Raw genomic sequence first — 20,726 nt, 5'->3', positions numbered from 1 at the left:
AAGAACACTCACTTTTGTCTTTTGTGAGTAGCATAGCAGTATTATTACAAAGAGGTAGTCAGGAGGGCAACAGAGATAGGAGAAGAGAAGAATGATTCAGTGTGTAGATAATTGTTTCGAGTGAAATTTAGCTTGGTATTTTTGTTCCTGTCCTCAGTAGAACTGAGATTTAGCACCTCCCGCTGGCATTTAGCCTCCACCCCCACGTAGAAGGAGGCTGTGCTGTGTGGATGCTGAGAATGAACCACACCAGAATTAAATTATAGCACAGTTCTAACACTGGCAGGAGTTTTCTCTGGCCAGCCCTTGGGTACAAACCTGATGATCCCAAAAAGAGAGGCAAGAGCTTTGCTAAAAATGATCGCCATATGGAGTGGCATCCTCATTGATGAGGGAGGTTGACATGATTGTATAAACAGCATGGCCTCAAAGCAGTGACCATTTCCAACGTAAAAAATCAAAGCCAGAACGTTTCAGCATACCAGTTACAGTTTGAAGGTTAAAAACGTCATCCATGAAGTTGTCTTACAAATGACATCCTATGGTGTGACCAAAGAGTGCATCAGAAATAGATAAAAGCCAAGAAACTTGATCTTTTCCTCTGAGTTTTCCAACTGAGAAACATTTTTATTATCTTCTCTACTCCATGTGTTTTTGCTTTTTTGATAGGAATGTGGATAGTCAAATCTTGCTTTTACCTAAAGCTCAAGATGCTATACAGCCATTAGGGTCTTTGGGGTGTTAGCACAAAATTGTAGCCTGTAAGTTTATTATGTCTATGAAATACCTACTTTTCATTCTTGCTCATACAGAACAGTAAGTGAGAGGCTTTCCAATTGGTTGAGAGAGCAGGTGGAATAGAATTTATATGCAAATTGTCCATGTACGGCTTGTTGAAGACCTAGTAAGAGACATTTGCCTCCTTGTGACAGTATACCAGATGTCCCTCAGTTTAGACAAAACAAAACAAATAAAATTTATAAGCCTCTTTATTTGTGTATCACAAAACATTCTGCCGTCAGTGATTCCGCTTTTATATTCTAGGATCTGGCCCAATGCCCTCTGTTCATCCTCTTCCTATAGTGGAGGGAGTTGGGGCTCTGGCAGATTTTGTATTCTTGTCCACTCATTAGAAAACATTTGCCACCTCCACTTTGTAGTGTTAGTAGTCAGGTGACTCGGCATCAAGCTACAACTCATTAGTCAGGCAATGCTTGAATGCCTTTGGATTGGTACTTGACCTTACCTCTTAATTCTGAGCCAAGTCTACCTTTGTTCTTAATGGGACACCAAATGCATATGTGAGATCATGTGAAAACCTAATCTTATTTCTAGGATGGGATCTCTGGATTATTCTTAGTTGTTTTGATTTCTCCACCTCATGATAGTTGAGTCCTATTTCTGAAAACTAGTATTATGATTAGAGCTTTACTATCATTGAAAGCATCCTTGTTTTAACCTGCCTCTAGCCTCTGACATGGGCCTTCTCTGGTTTCCCTGTCACCTGGCTCTGCTCATATGCCTGTCACAATAACCCTGTCTCCTCCTACCTCCATCAGTCACTCGGCCTTCTGGACACTCTGACTCATGTTTCATCCTAGACTGACTCTTGTGGTTCAGATTTTATTCACATACCCTATGCCTTCCCACTTCAGTTGACCTTAGCCAATCCTTGCCATATGAAGCAATTCAGGAAGGAGATAAGCTTTGATGTCACGGGAGCACACATAAATGAGATGCATAAATCATCAACTACATGTATTTAGGAACACATAAGCTTTCCTTTAAAGAGTGGGAAGATCTTATACAAATATAGCTTCCTAGTCTTCAAGTCTTTTTACTCTCCTTTGGCTTCATTTGAGGGATGATAAGAGGAAACACAGTCACTTCAAACATTTGCTTTCAAATGAAAAGCTTAGATATCTTTTTCTTAGTGTGAACTGAATAGGTAGCTGTCCATGCAACTTGAAATTGAGGATTTTTGGGTAATTTTTCTCTCTGTTTTTCCATTATAAGGTGTTGCACAATGGCCTCGTTATGGAGATGAACCATCCGGCAGTGGGGAAGATTTCAGTCCCAGGTTTGGACATTTTTGTTACTTTTTCTAATGCTTTTCTTCATTAATTGTCTCATTTGCTGTCTCCTACAGGTAACTGTTAATTCCCTAAAATAACTTATCAAGACATTATCCAAATTTACAATTTGGGTTGAAAGTGGGTGGTGGAAACACACTTGCAAGAAGGAAAGCTGAGACTACAGGGCTCTGTCTTAGCTCTAAGGAATGTCTAATTGTCACATTTCCTCATTCCATTTTGTATATCCAAAAACGAATGACATAATTATCATCCGATGGTTAATAATAAATGGGAAACTATTTAAAAAAACCAATATGGTCATTTCAGATCGAGCAAAAAATAGGCAAGATAGAAGCAGCCATTTTCTTCCATAACTATGGTTTATGATACTGATTTTAGTTTTGCAAATCAAGAAGCTAAGTGCTTTCATTAAACCTGGAACTGATTGACTTTTTTGTAAGTTGACTCATTACTACATAAACCTACCCAAGACTGCTGCTTATGCCATGCCAGCCCTTGGATTTCCAGAGGCCCTCTCTTTCTGATAGCTGGAGTTGCATGCCCACTCTGAGAGCATCCTGTTAAACAGTTGATGGATCAATACCTCGTGAGGATCAATACCTCATACTCACTGAGTTCACATTTCTCCAGTCTGTTTTTTCTCTCTCCTATGGGCCATGTATAGAAAGCACTCCAAGTTCTTGTTCATCATATCCTTACTTTTGACATGATCTATGAACCATTTTTCTTTTCTACCAATACAAGACAAAGAAATTAGCTAGGAGCTAACCTTCATTATTGTTTTCCTGAAACTTTTCCCTACTCACTTTGCTTGGCATTTTGGCATTCCTCAAACTCCTGTCACCCAGGTCAAATGATATAAGGCATTTATATCTACAGGCATCTGGTCTTCTTGTTGAGTAACTGTCATTATTAATTTCATTGTAAATGTGATCTAAGTCTAAGATGTAGGATCAGCTTAATGATAATTTCCCCAAACAAACCAGATCATGACCATTGACAGGCAAAAGGCTAAGAAGAGAGAAGTATGGAGGACAGAGGAAATTGAGTAGGAAATTGCTAATGTATAAGTGTATAAGGAATTAATATACTTATTTGTTTGTTTATTGGGACCAGAAGTTGAACCCAGGACTTTCACACTGAGCTAAATCCACAGTGATTTTTTTTTAAATTTTGAGATAAGGTCTTGTCAAGTTGCTGAGTTACCAGGCTGGACTCAGTCCTCCCAGTGTGCTAGAATGACAGGTGTATGTTGTGGTACCCAGGTGAGATACCACATAGCACAAAAAGGTAATGGAAAAACTACTTGCTAAAAGCTAAGAAGTTCATTCATTCATACAAAGAAGCATATGCTCTGTGCTAGGCACTACTTTAGGTTTTAAAAATGAACCAGACAACTTGGACCTTGGCCACATGGAGTTTGTACTTAACAGAATGTCAGCTTATATGAGCAACAACAAATGTTTCTAGGACTTCAAAGCAAAGAAAGAATAGTGTTCTTGCCCCAGAGAATTATGGGAGCAGGTGGGAACTTGGGTAGTTTGAGTGGTCAGAGAAAGCTGGCCTGTGAGGGGCTGGGGGGAGTATTGTATGCTGTAGGACTGGTGTGTGAGAAGGCCCTGTGGTAGAAAGATCAGGTGTCCTCAAGCAGCACAGAAGAGCTGTGTGAAGTGTGGGACAGGACTGAGACTAACAGGTTGTCATGGCCCTGAGGCCTTGCTGGGGCTGAGTCAACCCCGATATTAAGCATGAGGGCAGCCTCTCCCAACCTATAACTCAGAGAAGGAGTCCAGTGAGGAAATTCTGACAGGAGTTTAGTTGATGCTGTCTTAAATTAGGGTCATGGTGGTAAAAAAGAGAAGGGGGTGATCAGAACCAAAAAAATGTAAGCATAGTGCTTTCATTCTGAAGAGACTTTAAAGGGCCTTTCTAGTACTTTTAAGCTTTTAAATAGTGGATCTGATTTTCCAAATTGGATACCTAAAATAGGTCAAAGCAGCCAGGTGTGATGGTACAAACCATAATGCTAACACTCTGGGGGTCTGAGGCAGGAAGATCACAAGTTCAAGTCCATCTTGGGCAACTTAGGGACATCTCACCTCAAAATAAAGAAATGAAAACTAAATGGGGCTAATGATGGAGCTTAGTGTGATGGCCCAGTACCAATGGATAGATAGGTAGATAAATAGATAGGTAGATAGATAGATAGATAGATAGATAGATAGACAGATAGATAGACAGACAGATAGAATAGGTCAAAGCAGGGATTTCCTGAATGATAGCTTGGTGCCCCATCTCTGCAGCTTTCCTCCTCTGTCCTTCCTGTACCATGATTCTGCAAACGTCTTTCCACGGGATCATGAACCCCAAAGCACAATTCAGAAACTTTTGGTCTAACATAAGCACACGTGTAAAAGATGATGTTCTATAGAGCCATGGAGTCCCCGGTGCATTAGAGGAAAGGGTAAATGCGCAAAGGTCAGTACTACTGTCAGCATGACAGAGACACAAAAACGTCAGTAAGGAACCTAGGATGAATGCACTGGCTGGATCACTCCCTCCATCATTCAGATGTGAATGTGCTGGGGTTTCAGGATAAAGGAATGAAGAATCAATCTCAGGAAAAGGGAGATGTTCTCAGGTTTCTCAAGGGGAAGAATATCCCTGTTGTTCACTTTCATTTAAAGACATAGTGTCACACTAATGCTGTGTAAAACCCACCAAATCTCAAAGGCATTAAGAGCGTGGCTGCAGTGTGGGTCAGCCGGAAGATGCTGATACAGATGCGGCTTGGCTGGGTGGCTCTGCGTCTCCTGGCATGTTTGCCTGTCTGCATCCCTGCTGCTGGCTGGCCTCAGCTCTGCTATGATGTCTTTCTCATTCTCATGGCTGAAGAACCCACAGAAAGCACAGAGCCTATTGAGATGTGGGAGCAGAACAAGCAAGCAAGCCAACCTCGTTGCCTACATTGCACTGGCCAAAGCACGTGATCTGTTTAAAAGATGCTTTGATTACATGGAGAAGGGCATGAGTGAGAAGTTAATAATGGGAACGATAAACTTAGTTTATAGTGATAAAAGTCTCAGCTCAGCTCTATAGCAGTCTCCCCCTCCACACACTTTAACTCCCTTTGGAAAATTCCTTTTCATTTCTCTCACTTCTGCAGAGATTCAGGATCGTTATCGGTTTGGGTACATCTGCCTTACTGTCTTCCTGAAGACTTAACAGGAGAATTCTCTGATTAAAGATGAAATGGATGTTGCTAGATTATCTGTGGAATTATGAGTCTGTCTTTCTGTCTCTCTGTCTCTCTCTCTCTCTCTCTCTCTCTCTCTCTCTCTCTCTTTCTTGTGTGTGTGTTTGAAACAGGGTTTTGCTATGCAGAGCAGTCTGGCCTTGAACTCACTTTGTAGCCCAGGGGATCCTCCTGCCTCTGCCTCCCGAGTGCTGAGTGACTTTTGAGGGCAGTATTGTGGATTCCTCATGGAAGGGAAGTAAGAATTCTGTTGACAGTTGTCAGACAAGATGATACTACTGCATCTCTTAATTCCATATATACCAATAAGGGACCACTTAGGACAAGAGATAATTAGTAATTAAATTCACTTTTTTCCCCTGAGGACTTCTACATATCTTTAACTGTGTTTGTGTACTTGTGATACTTCTACTTTTATTTGTAGGGCTGTACTCACTGAAGACTTCATGAATATCATAGATGTAACTGAAGTCTCTTAGGACGCTCTCATAAGTTTGCCGAAAGTGGAAACACAGCCAGGGATTTAGTTCAGTAGTATAAGCACCTGCCTGGCAAGTGTGAGGTCATGAGTTTGATCCCTGGTCCAAAAAAAAAAAAAAAGAAAAAGTGGAAACAGAGTGCATTTAAGGTGACTTTGGACAATGCTGTTTTCTGATTATCCACTGGAAATACCTTTTGAATTCACTAACGGTAGTCCTATCAATTTACAGATAAATATGTGCATTTTCACATTTATAGTGGTGATTCTATTTATTTATGTTTTCTTTGTTATTAACACATTTCTGCCACTTTCACAGAGGGGTCTATATGTTACACTTTTTTGCCTGTAGTATTTTGTATCTTAGTCATTTATGGAGATTGTCTTTTAAAGACCAGCAGTCATTCTTATGCAATTTTAGAGTGCCCTCTTTAGATATATAGGAATCCACACAGAATTATGTTGCATTAAAACTCCTGAACAGGAATCAATTGATTAAGAACCCTAAAGGTGCTAATCAACTAATGATTAATACACAGTACTTTAAACAAGGATAAATTATTTCTTCAAAATCCTTTTAGATTTTAAAATAATTGTTTGAATCATTATTATTTCAATAATTGTAATCACTGCTAATATTAAAATCGAGCAAATAGTATGATTAAACCATCTTCTTTATTAATTTATATCTATTGCAAATACTTCCTATTTATAACATCCCCAATCACATTTATCATTAAAGGATTAAAGAAGAAATGTCATTTGTATATCTGGATGACATAGTTAAACCATGTAAAGTGGTTAATATTCATCCGTTATCTCTGTGTAAGTTGCTGCTATGCTAATACTATTGTTCATAATTTCATATATTGTTTGTTAAACTACTCTGTCATTTAAGGTTTAACACCTGGTATACAATTAAAGATGAAGAGATGCTCAGAAAAATTACCAATAGGGAGTATAAATGCAAACATATGCTGTATCTTTCTTTGCCAGGCTTATCTATTCTGGTCCTCACTGAGGGGATAGCTCACTATTACTTAGAAAATATTTAGGTGGAAGTATTGACAGAATAGGTACAATGCACTAATTTACTCATAATTAATATGACTCAAACCCACCTTCTACCCATAACTAACTTAATTAAACTTTGTTCTGTACACTATGTACTATGATCAAACTATACAATTGGTGATTAAGTTGAAAACTTTATTGCTGTAAAAGATATTTTGCAGTTAATCCCCCTCAAAATGCCCCCCTTCTCCTAGAACACACTTGTCCAGTATTCTTGTAACTTTATGAAGCAGCACTGCAAGTCCTCTTCCCGAGTGTGTTCAGAGGTGTGATAGAAAGCTATGGTGAACACTGCTGCCAAGTGCCATCCAGCAGAAAAGCAGCCCTGTGAAGACATTTTAGTGTCCCCATTCACCCATTCAATGGATCTGACACCATGTGCTTTCAGACTCTTTCCCAAACTCAGAGTGACAGGAAAGCTAAATGTTTTGAATCAGTTCAAGACATCCAAGCAGCCAAGACAGCACAACTAAAGACCCTCATGAAAGCAGACTTCCAGAACTACTTCAGACAGGGGCAGGAATGGTGGGATAAGTGTGTTTGCAGAGAGGGGCCATCTTCTCTGGAGGATTAATGGTGATGCTTCTTTTATTGTAATATTTTGTATTTTACAATTCAATTTCATTATGCATTTTAATCACACCTTGCATATAAGTTCTGGCAAGAAAGCTGAAAAGACCCAGTGCCTCATGGGGTTGTGGTTTTTGGGGAAGGCAGGTACGAAGAATAATTTTGGAAGAGACATGAGTGTTTTTACGGAGAACCAGAGCTGATAGTAGTATGTTCTGGGAGCACAGAGCAGGGAGACCTCGCCTAATACAATGCTGATGAGTTTCCCTGAGGGGTGAGGTGAGATACTAGAATGGGGTGTGTGTGTGTGTGTGTGTGTGTGTGTGTGTGTGTGTGTGTGTGACAGAGGACCTCAGAAAATGCTCAGAGGAAGGAATTGGGAGGGGCGGGCTCAGAGTTATCCTGGAGAGGGAGCCAGAGGCCAGATGAACATGATCTGAAATACAGCTAAGGACCAAGTCAAAAACAAATCCAAGGTTTCTAAACTGTCTGTGATGAGGGCTCTGAGATTCCTCCTGTCTGCCAGGTGGAAGTGGGTCTTGGAAACAGTTTGGACAGGAACCTGGAGACTGACTTAGCAGAAGTCAGTAGAAGCAATTTCTGGCTCCCATGTAAAACTCACAATGCCCAGAATTTTAAACTGTGAAACTGACTTTTAAAAATGTGTGTTTATTCAGTACAGAGATCAAAGGGCACATTAAAGTTCCTAACACGTTTCTGTACCTTATCTGTCACTTTAGTGGAAAGATCTCACATAAACTGTCACTTTCCCTGGAGTGCTGGTTTCTGCGGACCCAGTCACTCTGTGCATCTTCCTTGTGTCACCTCACTGGCCAGTGTGGAGTTTTAGCCAGATGGAGGATGCTGTCCTTTCCTGTAGCACCGAGGTGCCACTTCTTGGAGCTGAGAGCTCCACACTTCAGGGGAGGCCAGTGGGATTGCGCTTGATGTGGAGCTCTGAAGTTTCTCACCACATAACTGTTTTCAGTGTCCACTGTGGTCCTTGGATTTCAGCAGCACTTCTGGGAAGAGTTCACGTTGAGCGTGGCCGTGCTCTGGAAGGAAAGAGGAAAGCGCTCTTGCAACTGTGCAAGCAGACTTCTAAATCGAATTGCCATTGCTTGCTAGTTCCCTGCCCTGTGTTTTTCAAAAGCAGCTCCAAATTCTTTTAAATAAAACATTCACTTGCTTCCCCCCTGGTATTTTATAGTCACATGTATAATCTACATCAGTGTTCAGCCAGGGAGTGCTGGATGAAGGACCTGTGGTCACCATGGTGGATTAATATAGCTGGAACCATTCACTTCTTTATTTGATGATCTGACACACCGTATTTCTGGGTGTTTTGTTAAAACTTTATAAAGGATGATCTAATAGTGCCTTTCTGGATTTGAAACAGTGTGCTTTCCTAAGCTCCTGTAAAGTATTTAGATTCCCACCAACACCAATTTTATACTAAGCTAATAAAGTTTTCTGAGTGATGACTAGTATCAAAAACTGTTAGATGATACACATTTTTAAAGATGATTTGTGACAAATTCATACAGTGTGCATTTTAATGAACAGATTGGCTGCCTGTAGAAACTCTCTGAAAGTGATTTATCTCACTCATTTTTTTTTCAGTTTGATGCATGGACAGCAAGTGGAATGACCACCTAATTTCTTTCATGGTTACAAAGTTTGCTCCTCTGAGCTGTACAAGCCTACACCTTGCCCTGTTACTTTTAGCGTTTTCTTCCCTCTAGATAGAAAATCAGATAATGTTTCTGAAATCGCATATCCTCAAAGTGCAGTTAAATTTCTATAATGGATAACAGCCGCAGGGAAAACTGTCACAAATGTCACTGGGTGAAAATAAAAATTAAGAAGAACTGAGGTTTTAGCTGATGCCCTTCCTTAAAGTTTGAATCTGTTGGCCCTCAAAAGGAATGCTAAGTAAAACCAATCTGAGAATTAAAGGCGAGATAAGTTATTTCTTCAAGGTAGAAAGGCCTATTAGATGACAACAGGAAAAATGTGTAAAGCTTTCGTGCTGTGTGCAGTGCACAATCTGTCTTCTGGAAAGAGCATACTCCTTCAGGGACCCAGACAAGCAGCACAAAGAGAAAAGAGATGAAAGAAAGGGCCTATGGTCTGTCAACAGGAAGAGAGAAAGCTGGTGGGGAGTGGAGTTCCAAGTGGGCTAACCATGGTACTTCCCAAAGTCCTTAATTATGTTTAACATTATTAAACCTCTAATGCATGAGAGGGCACTGCGAGTGAAATCAATCAGGTGACTTGACACCGAATAGCTGCAGTCTTCTTTGGAAGTCCTGTTCCCAGGAGGTGGGACCTTAGACATTGCTCCCATTTGATGGGAAATGAATAGCATGATGACTTTCCTTCCTAGGAGAGCTGGGAGGAATCAGGGGAGGCTTGAATCGCATCCCCAGGAATGTCTTCCATCAGGCACCAGAGAAGCTCCGAGAGCCAAGTTACTATCATTGATACGAGTTAGGGATCTCCATCAACTGTGCTTAGCTGTGCCACGAGGAAAAAATATTTTGTGAGACCTAGGCTTTCATTTTCAGAGAACTCATGAGATTCGGAAAGTAGCAAGAACTCACTTATTCCTCTGCAGCATGTCCTCATCCACCTAGACCCCCATGGGTTCCTAAAAAGTGAGTCTGCCTAACTGATAAGCAAATTCCTGCTGCAGACCAGCCCTATCAGTGAAACTCTGGGTGCACAGTAAGCCTTCACTATGAAAAAGTGATATTAAAAATAATGCTACAGAACTGTGCTGGGTGAATTGTAGTTGGATTTCTATTGCAATATTTTTTCAAGTACTATGTACAGAATGACCCCTGAGTTTACAGCTAAAATTGAAATTACCTGATTGGATTGCCAAGTATGGAATGGAATATAGAGATCAGAACAAAAACAAAGTAAAAAGATATAGCAATATGGAAGTCTCAAAGGTAGTGAAGAATGGTTCTATCTTAAAAGGTGGGCCACAAATTCTCTGGAATCAGTTCTTGAAGATCTGGTGTATTAAATGTAGCTGACTTTTTGTGGGATGCCCAGGATTAATAGAATGATTTTCTGGAAGGTAATTAGGGAATACATTAAATTAATTAAATGTAACTAGGCATGTAACCTTATTGATGAAGTAAAAACACATACCACGTGATAGTTAAATACAAAAGTTTCAGAATTATTTTCCAGTGTGGATGTCCATGTTATGGCACTTATTTGGATAATCAGGAAGTTACTTTCTCTTTAACTGCAAATGCTTTCAGCCTGGAGCGAGTTACTTGACTTCATTACTGAGCTTATTCCTGATCAGAGAAGGAGTCATTCTAGTCTTTTCTGAAGAAGAGGGGCTCTGCTGTCCTCTAGCACTACCATGAGGGGACTCTGGTTCAGGAAGTGATGGCAGTAGGCCTGAATTCCATAGCAAAGTCATGTTCTTCAAATATGAATCCTTAACACATCGAGAAATATCCCTGATTTCATGATCTGTCCAGAGAAGGTGCTAATGAAACAAGCCATCTTTTTGTTTAAAATAATCATTGTTGACTTTTGGCTAGGGACACGATGCCTTATTAATGTTAAAAAGAGATGTTGAATGGAGGTGAAGAAATGGGAATAAAAGAGTTACACAAAAGAATTTCACGTAACATAACTAATGGGTCACATGCAGTATCCCACTTGTCACCCTCAAGTCTTAAGGACTTGGAAGCCCAGAGCAGGGCCTGTGGGCTTCATTGCTTACCTTCTCAGCTTCAGTGAGAGCTATACTCTATGTCCATTATGTGTCAGCTGTGGTGAAATCCTCCACCATATGTCCATGATGTCACGTGGTTATAGAGCTTTGGGCTGATCATGAGTATCATGGAGATACCCAAGGCCTGAGGGGCTTTGAAATGCTCTCCCAAGTTTCCTTTCATCTGGCATGGTGGGCAGTGTGGCTCTCAGAGTAGGTGGACCATCGGTCGGACTACTCAGAACCTTTGTGTCTGTCCAAAGGGTTCCTAAGGATTTTTTTTTTTACCTTATGACTTTGGTCTCTAATTTGAAGGCAGCTGAATTCCACTTTAAATATTTTATTTAATTATCTTGGAAAATTATATAAATCACATTAAAATTTTAAGACTTTAAACCCAGAGTCTATCTCCTTTTGGGAATGTGCCTTATATACTCTATAATTATTTTTCTATTTAAAAGAAATCAGAAATGTATTGTGAAGCCATTTTAACATTCTCAAGGGTATATAAGTGTAAATGCAGCAAAACATGTGGATTATATTTCCTTCAAGTTGTACTGTTTTCACACATTAACAGAAATACTGTTTGAAAGAGAAAAGAAGAGAATGTTTGGAATCTATGTAAATTACAGTCATCAAAAGACCAAAAAGTTAAGCTGCCACTCAGACTTACCCCAATTTCTTTTGTCTTTTTGGAGAGGGAGGATATGTAGTTACTGTGTTTATTGCTGACTTTCATTTAGGGAAGATTAGAAAGTATTGGGAATGGCTGACAGTATTGGCAATAGATTATTGCATAACAATGCGAATATAACTAATGCAACAAAATTGTATACTTAAATGATTAAAATAATATTGTATTATATATTAATATTGTATTATATATATGTCTACTACAATCAAATACAATTGAAAAATTCATTCAATAACTTCCATTTTCATGTGTATATGTAGGCATGCCTATAATCATGTGCATATAAGATAGAGCAGAATGGAGACTATCTAGGCTTTGAGAGACCTAAGAGCAAAACCAGACTTTATAATTTATAGGTGGAGCTGGCAGCCTCCCTAATGTTTCTCAATGCCATCTTTAATTTCTTTCTTTCTTTCTTTTTTGGTACTAGGGATTGAACTCATGACTTTGTGCTTGCCAGGTAGGCGCTTATGCACCTGAGCTAAGTCCCTGGCCCCTCTCAATTACATCTCATTTGCAAAATAAAAATCAAAATACCTTATTACATCTTAGAATAATTAAATATTATAGGCCCAGTGCCCAGAACATGGAAGGAAGAAATAAATACCAGTTCATTGAAGACAATTAATAAACTCTTACCAGCATCTACAGTAGTCAAAAGTCTTGGAGAAAAGAAAATGGGCCTCATTACTAATTATTTTTCACCCATTAAACTTTAAAATAATTCTGCCTATTTCTCTAAGAAATACACCTAAACAAATCATTCTTTTGTTTAACGGATATTTGTCTAATCTTTACCCTGTACTATGTGCTGGTTGGTAAAGTAGCTTTGTCTGGGGTTATGTGGCAGGGACCAATCAGAGCCCATGAATGAGGACAGGGAGATGCTGAGACTCTGGCTGTTACAGGGGTGTGAGGCCACACAGGTCCCTTCACCTGTTTTCCAGCTCAAAGCTCCTGTATAAATACTTAGTGCATATAGTCAGTGAGACCACATAGTATGAAAGGCCCTCCTCAAAACATTCTTCATTGACAGATCATGCAGTTGAAAATAATAACTCAGGGGAAAGATTGTTCCAGCTTGTTTGGGGGCACATCAGAGAAGGGATATGTCACAGTGCAGCATTTCCAAAAGGTATCTGGGAGGACCCCGGGTTTCTTGAGAAAGTTAACAATAGTTGCCAAGAAATGATCATATTTGCAAAGAACTTTGGGAAACCTACACTAAACAAAGGCTACTGAGTTTTGTTGACCTTGACATTTCTCAGAACCTCTTATATTCTAAGAAGAGCTTGCGACTCTAGGAGAGGAGTTTGAAATGCTTATTTGACAGAGCTCTAGAGCTCTTTGAGGTCTCTGAGGAAAATGATTTGTGGGTTCTCCCAATGAGCACATGTGTTCCTTGGAACCACATGAATCAAGTTGTAATGGTCATTTATTGGAGAAACTGGCTAGTTAACATTAACAAAGGGAGAGGGCTCTCATATAAATATATGAAACTGACCTCTAAGGGTCAAGATTTTTCTCTTAGTTTTTGGCTCAGGTGACAAAGGATCCTAAGAGTCATTAGCAGGAGGTTCTTTCTTCCACGAAGCCTGAATGTTTGTGAACAGTGGGCAGGGCAGGGTCAGCCAGGAGCAGGCTGAGGACAGAATACACAGAGTTCATGTGGCCATGGAGTGGACACCCTGATTTTGCTCCTAATAACCTCAGCCCTCACTAGTGAGAGCCTCATTTGACAGTGAAAGGCATCAATAATGAAGATAGACTGTGACACAGAAGTGCAGATGAGGAACAGCTCACATGGTGATGCTCTTACACTGGAAACAAAAGCTACCCTGGGATCTGAAGAAATCACTTAAGAAGCAAATGCTTTCTCTTCAATGAGCCTCAGGAAAGCGGCACTAGGAGAATTCTGCACAATTGTTCATACTCTAGCTTAGAAAATGGAGTTGATTAGGTAGAAGGCATCTTTAAAAATGTGACAAAGATGATGAGGTGATTAAGGGTTAGGATTTAAGTGGCAAGATGTGGAGAAATTAAGACATTTGACTGAGCAGCACTGAAGTGGAGTATATGATAGCTGCCTATAAATACCCAATTAATTGCCTAATGTGGAAAATGAGAAGAAACAGGCTTTAACTACCAAAAAGGAAACTTGAATTGAAGTATATTAGGGAAACGCTATTTAACAGTAAGGGTGACTTGACTGCCAATGAATGGGAAAATCAGTTGAGTTACTTGGATAAAGATTCAGGATGGTATGCTTTCCTTTCGTATTCTGAGGTTAATAGACTATTTTCTTTTCAAAAGATGCCGGAGTTTATGTTTTTTAGGAGTAGAAACTGAAAAATAGAGATTTATGTACTTTATTGCAAGGCATTGTGAGCTGCTGATAGTTCTTTTGGTTGCTCTAGGCTTCCTGTCTTTCCTTAAGCTGAATTGCAGTACTGTGTGAAGACATGAATCACAGAAAATCTGTGCGTTGTGTTAGCTGCACTGTGTGCGGAGCTTTGTAATGCAAACCACAAGAAGGAGAATTGCTGCAAGGAGCATTTAGTAACACTGGTAACACTGAGCATGACAATGTGTTCGTTGCCTTACAAATGCAGTATCTAGTCATCATATCAGCACTGTGAGAGGCATTGACAGTCCCATTTTACAGATGGGCAAACCTCTGAAAAAGTAAATAACATCACCAAGGTCATTCAGTTGGTACATTATAGAGCCAGAATTTGCATTTAGTTCTGAGTTAATAAAAAAAAAAAGAATCTATGCTCTTTTATTGCAATGTTATGCTGCCTCCTGAAGGAATTTTTAATCAGAACTTTTATAAACCTTAGACAAACGGCTCAGTATATATAAAACATTCTTGAGGGGAAATTTGTTTTGCTGCCATTTGATTGAAGGTAATCACTAAAGATGCTGGCAATGCTGCAGCCAGATAACACTCTGGCTTGGTTTTAGCAAGCAGCTTTCCCCAGGTTGCTCTAAGAGTGTAACATCAAGACTAGGAGAAACGGTGGGTGCTCCAGCTTCCTGAGCATCCATGGCTGGTCCATGGAGGGACCGGGTCAGATATCCAAAACAGCACACAGAGTTGATTATAACTTCTCTTTGTGGTCTTTAAAACTTTTTGTTATTTCTTCCCTTCTCTCATGGATTCAGATCTCTTTTCACATAAGGAGAAATGATTCCTTGTTTCTGAGCATTTCGTCTTTGGTGGCATTGTGGCATGTCCCATGATGAGGGATTGAGGCCAGTTACAAAGAAGAAATTCCTCTTTGGCTTCCATGTTTATACAAAATACCAAAGTCACCAGTTACAGCAGACATACAGCAGGGGGAGATCATTCTAGCAGACTTGGTTATAAGATTAAAAAAAAAAATAGTTCCACAAAAAGCATTGTCCTGTATTTATGCATGGTATAGTGTGTTAGTTACTCTTCTCATCGCTGAGACAAAGTACCTGACAACCAAAAGTTACAGTAAAAAAGGTTTACTTCAGTTCACAGTCTGTAGAGGTTTTGATCCATAGTTGCCTGAATCAAGACAGGATGGCATGGCAGAGGGGCATCACAGAGGAGAAACAATTCATGACAAAATAGGGCAGGCAACAAGGCAAGCCACAAGCCACAAGTGACAATAGCTTCTTTCTGTCCCTTTTATATTCTATATAGGCTACCTGGCTTGAGCAGGTGATGCCAGACCAATCAGTGGACTAATTAAATAATCACACACCCTTAACCCCAGTATTACACACTCTGGATCCAACCACCTCTGAAAAATCCCCACCTATGAACTGCATGAGGCTTGAGGGCTGTGGCATCCTGACACAAACCATAACATATAGGAAATTAGAAAAATGCATCTTCCGCATAAACACGAAAATGAACACACAGATTCCAACCACTGTCTAGTAAATGCCTCACCTGAGCTTACCACTGAAGAATATTTTCCTTGAATAGTGACAATACAGATTCATAAAATTAATTTTGCAGTTCTAATTAGTGGGACATTTGAAACAGTCCGTCAGTGTTACTATTGTCTTATTTGCCTTTTTTTTAGCCTTCAAGACTAACTGCTTATGGCTTTTACATGCAGGAAATAAATTTCAAATCTGAAGGATTCTTTAGCAGAACCTTTGTAGAGATAATATATATCATCTTTTTTTGTCTTTATCATACTTTCTTCTTTTCTTTACATAATTATAATATATACATATAAATTTAGTAATCATTATATGTATATGGTATATTAATATTGATAGAAAAACTAGATATGACTGGAAAGCTGAAAAAATAATTGTTATTTAAATAATTCTTCTAGAATCATTCATGAGAGTAGGGTGAAGTGGAGTTTAAAACAAACTAATACAATCATGAAGCTCATATTTTTAAAATGAAGCTTAACTAAAGCTATTTTACTATTTGGAACTGGCTAAGGGGTCTTTCCTGTTAACTCTGCCCAAAGAGGTGACCTCAGTCCTGTTTTGTTCCTCTGCCACCTGATGTGTGAGAAGGGAACAAAAACTACAGTGAATTTTTAAATTTTTAAAAATTTAGTGTAGTAAAAAATATTGTAATGCATCTTCCTGAGGATACTCCCCCTGACTCTGAGTACACTTATTCCATTGCTCTTAGCCCTTTCTGAAGCAGTTCTGGATGTCCTCTTTTATGAGTGTCTTTAGTTTCCTGTTGTGGTTGCCTCAATGACCTCATCTAACCCCAAATGTTGATCTTTTATGGTCAGCATCACTTGAGGAAGACCCAGAAGCTCTTGGTGCCAGATCTAGGGAATAAAGTGGGTAGGACACAATATTTTGTTTTTAATGGTCTTTTACCAGTTTTTATGAGTGGTTACATCTTGTAAAGACACTCACAAAAGAGAACGTCCAGAAGTTCTTCAAAAAGAAGGATGAGATAAGTTGTTTGAAGCAAGGGAGAGTATATGGAGAGGAATTAACTACAATATGTTTCTTATTGTTATAAATTATTAAAAATTTGAACATTCGTTGTATATTTTGATCACCCCTTATGGAAGGTGCACTGTAAATTTTCTAGATGTAAGATTATAAATGGAACCCCACCTAGCTCTTCCAAGTAGACCATTTGTTTTTTATGTAGTATAGAAATTTGTTTTCCTTTGTTTTTCCAACTTTGGGAACTCTGGGTATATATGGCAGTTCGAGTTATGAGCAGTGTGACACTGTGGTGTTTCTAAACCTCCTTTGTCAGGGTAGAGCAGTGGTTCCTAAGTCCTCAGAAAATACGAATGACAGGTGATCCCAAAGTTGGTGTTTTAGATCCAATGAAATCTAACAACCGTTTTGATTTTTTAGCTTCCCTTGATTAATAATAAATTACAAACAGTTTTTCTTCTAACATATTTTTCAAAATAATTATGACATATCCCAGTAAGATGAATACAAAGAGCTGGCATTTAAACATATTTGGTCTTGAATTAGACTAGAATTACGGAAACTCCAAACCAGAGTTTCCTGCCATTCCAGGTGAAAGTCAAAGACGTTTTTATGGAACAAGATTACGTGATGGTTTTCATTTCAAGAAAAAAAAATTCATGCTTGAAAATGCCTCTTCATTTCTTCACTTTCAAACTCCCTGCCTGGAAGCCAAACGGCTATTAAAATGCTTTCCAGGACATGATATTTTTAAAAAGAAACCAAGACATTTATGTTTTTTCTAGTATCAGTGAAAAAAAAATCTTACTTTTATGCCTTCAGGCCATCTATTTGATGTTAAATTTCCTTTGTCCTTATTTAAGGGGTATAAGGATTATTAACAAAGGCTAAAAAGAGGCACTTATATGGGGGAAAAGCTGGAATAAATGACTGAAAAAGGATAGATGGGATGCTCACATCGTAGTGTTTTCCAGAATTGTCTGGGTCTGTACCCCAGGCAACCAGCACACCTTTACACATGCAGGGAAACCCTCCAAGTACAGAGCCTCTTCCTGTTCTTTTCTGGAATATCAAGCATCACCCTCTAAGTTTTCAACCATGTATTTTCTTTGGACTGCTCTTCTTTATTCTTATTAAATACTTCACATATACAAAAGGAAATGTCAGCATTTAACCTGTGGTGGGAAAGAGAAAAAATTATTTCTGTACTCTTTAAGTATCATGGAACTGTTATAATCTTTTATTCTTGCACTCCAATATAATGATTAAAACTATGAGCTCTCCAAAGATTAAAAAAAGTGATATATATTTTCTGTACACAAGTGTAGGTGTTAATCCTTCCATTTTGGCAAAATTCAACCTTATATCTTCATGTGTGGGAATGCTGGTTGGTCATTTTTCTTCTCTCTCAGTTCTAAATTCCTATAAATCCCACTGTCAATTTCCTTTTTCTTTTTGTAATAGGAAATGAAAATATCAATATACTACTGAGTGTAAAGCATTTCAAAAAAATATTTTTTTCCCTGCCACTTTCTACTAGAGTATTTAGAGAACTCTAATGGGTAATTTGAAAATAATTCCTGTTTAGGTTTTAGCACGTATGTGTACAGCTCAATCTTCCTGGCCTATGTATGTAATTCGAGACATACATGTTCTTGAAGTGACAAATTTTCAAGTGTTATGTCAAATAATTTTGTGTTATAAAATATAAGTTGTAAGTATTCTATTTGTACATTTGCTTTGCACGAGGGGAAACAGTGTGTTGGATGGAGGTAAATATAGTAATGTACCATGTAAATATATAGTTAAATATAGTAATGTACCAGTAAATATAGTAATGTATAAGGAGTTAAATATAGTAATGTATCGAAAACTGGAATCTACACTTATGGAGACCTCTGTTCGATGATGATGATGACTTTAGAATAGTGGCATATTTACATTTAGTCTAAGAAAAGTTTGGATGCATATTGTCTGGTTTATTTACTTATTATGGGTTTTTTTAAAAAAAAACATTCTTGTGACTTAAGAACTTTAAGTCTGTCTTTTATAAAGTAAAACACCTAAGCCACAACACTTGAAACACATTGATTTGTGGGAATTAACCATTTGATTAAAAAAGTGGTCTCTTTGTAGAATTTTCTAACATAGAGTATACTTTTAATTCCTATACTTAAAAAACCTTCTAAAGTTTTCTGTATTCAAAATTTAGGACTAAAACCTGTAAATTCAATAGTTTGATGTAAAAGAGAAGTATATGACCTATCCAAGGTGTGACATCCCAAAACAATCCTAAAGGGACTTTAATAAAATTGCTATTGGTCCAAAGACTCTTATAGAATCCAAGATCTGATACCAAACCACAGAAAGGAGTGGCACTCTGAGAACTATCCTGCTTGTCTTAGTGCCCTCTAGTTTTCTTGTTCTGATTCTATGCAGGCCGGGACACTAAGGGATGTGAGGAGTTCTTGGTCCAAGGTCAGGTGACTCAGACAGGTCCAGTCCTGGAACCTCAGCTAGAGTTCTAATGTTAAACCCTAAATAAAACAAATTTCTATGTTCTGCTTAAGTTTTCAACAAGTAGGTTCTGCCTTCTTTTTTTTGTGTTTGGTTCTGGACTTCAAGTCATTTTGGTAATCTTGTCCTTCCAGAATTTGGAAAAATAAATGATTCCTTCTTATTCTTGCTTTATTCTTTCTTTATTAGGAATTGAGTTGTGCATTAGAGGATCAGCCCTGTGATCAAGGCCCTGGTTGGTCCCAGCAGGTCCAAGCAGTGTGGGTTAATCCAGCAAAACAGAGAAGCCCATGTAGGTCAGGGATAGCAGGGTGCAGCCTGCCTATGCACAATGATTGATTGGTGGGGCGGGCACAGTTGCTGGTAAGCATGGCATCAGTAGATCTATCAAGAGATGAGAAAGTGCCCTGACACAAAATGCACAGCACACACATGCATATGTGCACATACATGTACACACACAGACACACATGCACTCGTAGGATCAAGGAGTATCACAGAATTCTAGGAAATAGGATGCTTTGGGTCCTAAGTAAATCCTTTGCAAAGCGAGGCCTCAGTAACAAGGCTGATCTCCAGTGCCAAATTCAATTCTGAGTATAAGAAAGAAAAAAAAGCAAGAGTAAGAAGAAATCATTCATTTTTCCAATTCTGGAAAAACAAGCTTACCAGAATGACTTTAAGGCCAGAACCAAGCACAAAAGAAGAAGTTAGGCAGAAGCTACTTGTCAAAAACTTGAGCAAAACAAGAATTTATTTTAGTTCACTGTGCCAGAGTCACCTGTTGGCCAGAGAGCAGGGTCACTTAAGAATCTGTTCATTTTGGTTGATGCCAGGGATGATTAAATTTTGTCAGCTACAGACTTGAACTTTCCACCATCCTTTAGAAAATCTTACCAGTAGGACCATGACCAAATATTTTCTGAAAGAATATTTGCTACGAAGTGAAGGCTGTATGCTTTAAGACTCGACCCTATAACCAGTTCATTTCCTTTCAAATAACATTGTGTTTGCCATGTTGGAATCCAAATATCTTCAAGTTATGGTTGATGTTGCTGGTGACATGTGAATAATGCCCCAAATATATTTACAGTGTATCATCCCTTTTTTGGATAAAAACTACTAAATAGGCATCCGTACTAACATTTGTACCTGAAAAATCAAACTGTTGTAAATAATACTTGAATAGGTTAGGTATGTGAGTGTGACAAATTTTTGTTTAAGAAGAAAACTGCTTATAGATTGTGATACCTTGAAATCAAGTCCTACATGGGACATATCTAGTAGAAGTTCTGAATAGTGTTTAAGATAGGTATAAACTTTTTACGATGTGGAGTAAAGCAGAAGGAGAGGCAGGGAGCATTGATCTTCCC

The 20,726-nt window shown here is 38.7% G+C and overlaps 1 protein-coding gene across 5 annotated transcripts in view; it reads left to right on the top strand.

The window, feature by feature from the left end:
- Positions 1 to 20,726, top strand: part of Sugct (succinyl-CoA:glutarate-CoA transferase) — a 738,758-nt gene that overhangs the window by 613,693 nt on the left and 104,339 nt on the right. For 4 of the 5 annotated variants that reach the window (XM_063233933.1, XM_063233931.1, XM_063233930.1 and 1 more), the window contains exon 13: positions 2,017 to 2,080. The exons of the other annotated variant lie outside the window; for it this stretch is intronic. In XM_063233933.1, coding sequence (XP_063090003.1) covers positions 2,017 to 2,080 — 64 coding nt within the window. The remainder of the gene's footprint in view (positions 1 to 2,016; positions 2,081 to 20,726) is intronic. 5 annotated transcript variants of the gene reach the window in all.

The sequence above is a fragment of the Cavia porcellus genome, unplaced genomic scaffold, assembly GCF_034190915.1.
Source record: "Cavia porcellus strain 051 isolate PalLab524CR breed Dunkin Hartley unplaced genomic scaffold, mCavPor4.1 scaffold_23, whole genome shotgun sequence".
Classification (NCBI taxonomy): domain Eukaryota; kingdom Metazoa; phylum Chordata; class Mammalia; order Rodentia; family Caviidae; genus Cavia; species Cavia porcellus.
Note: the sequence above shows the minus strand (reverse complement) of the source record. Positions and strands in the feature narration are given on the sequence as shown.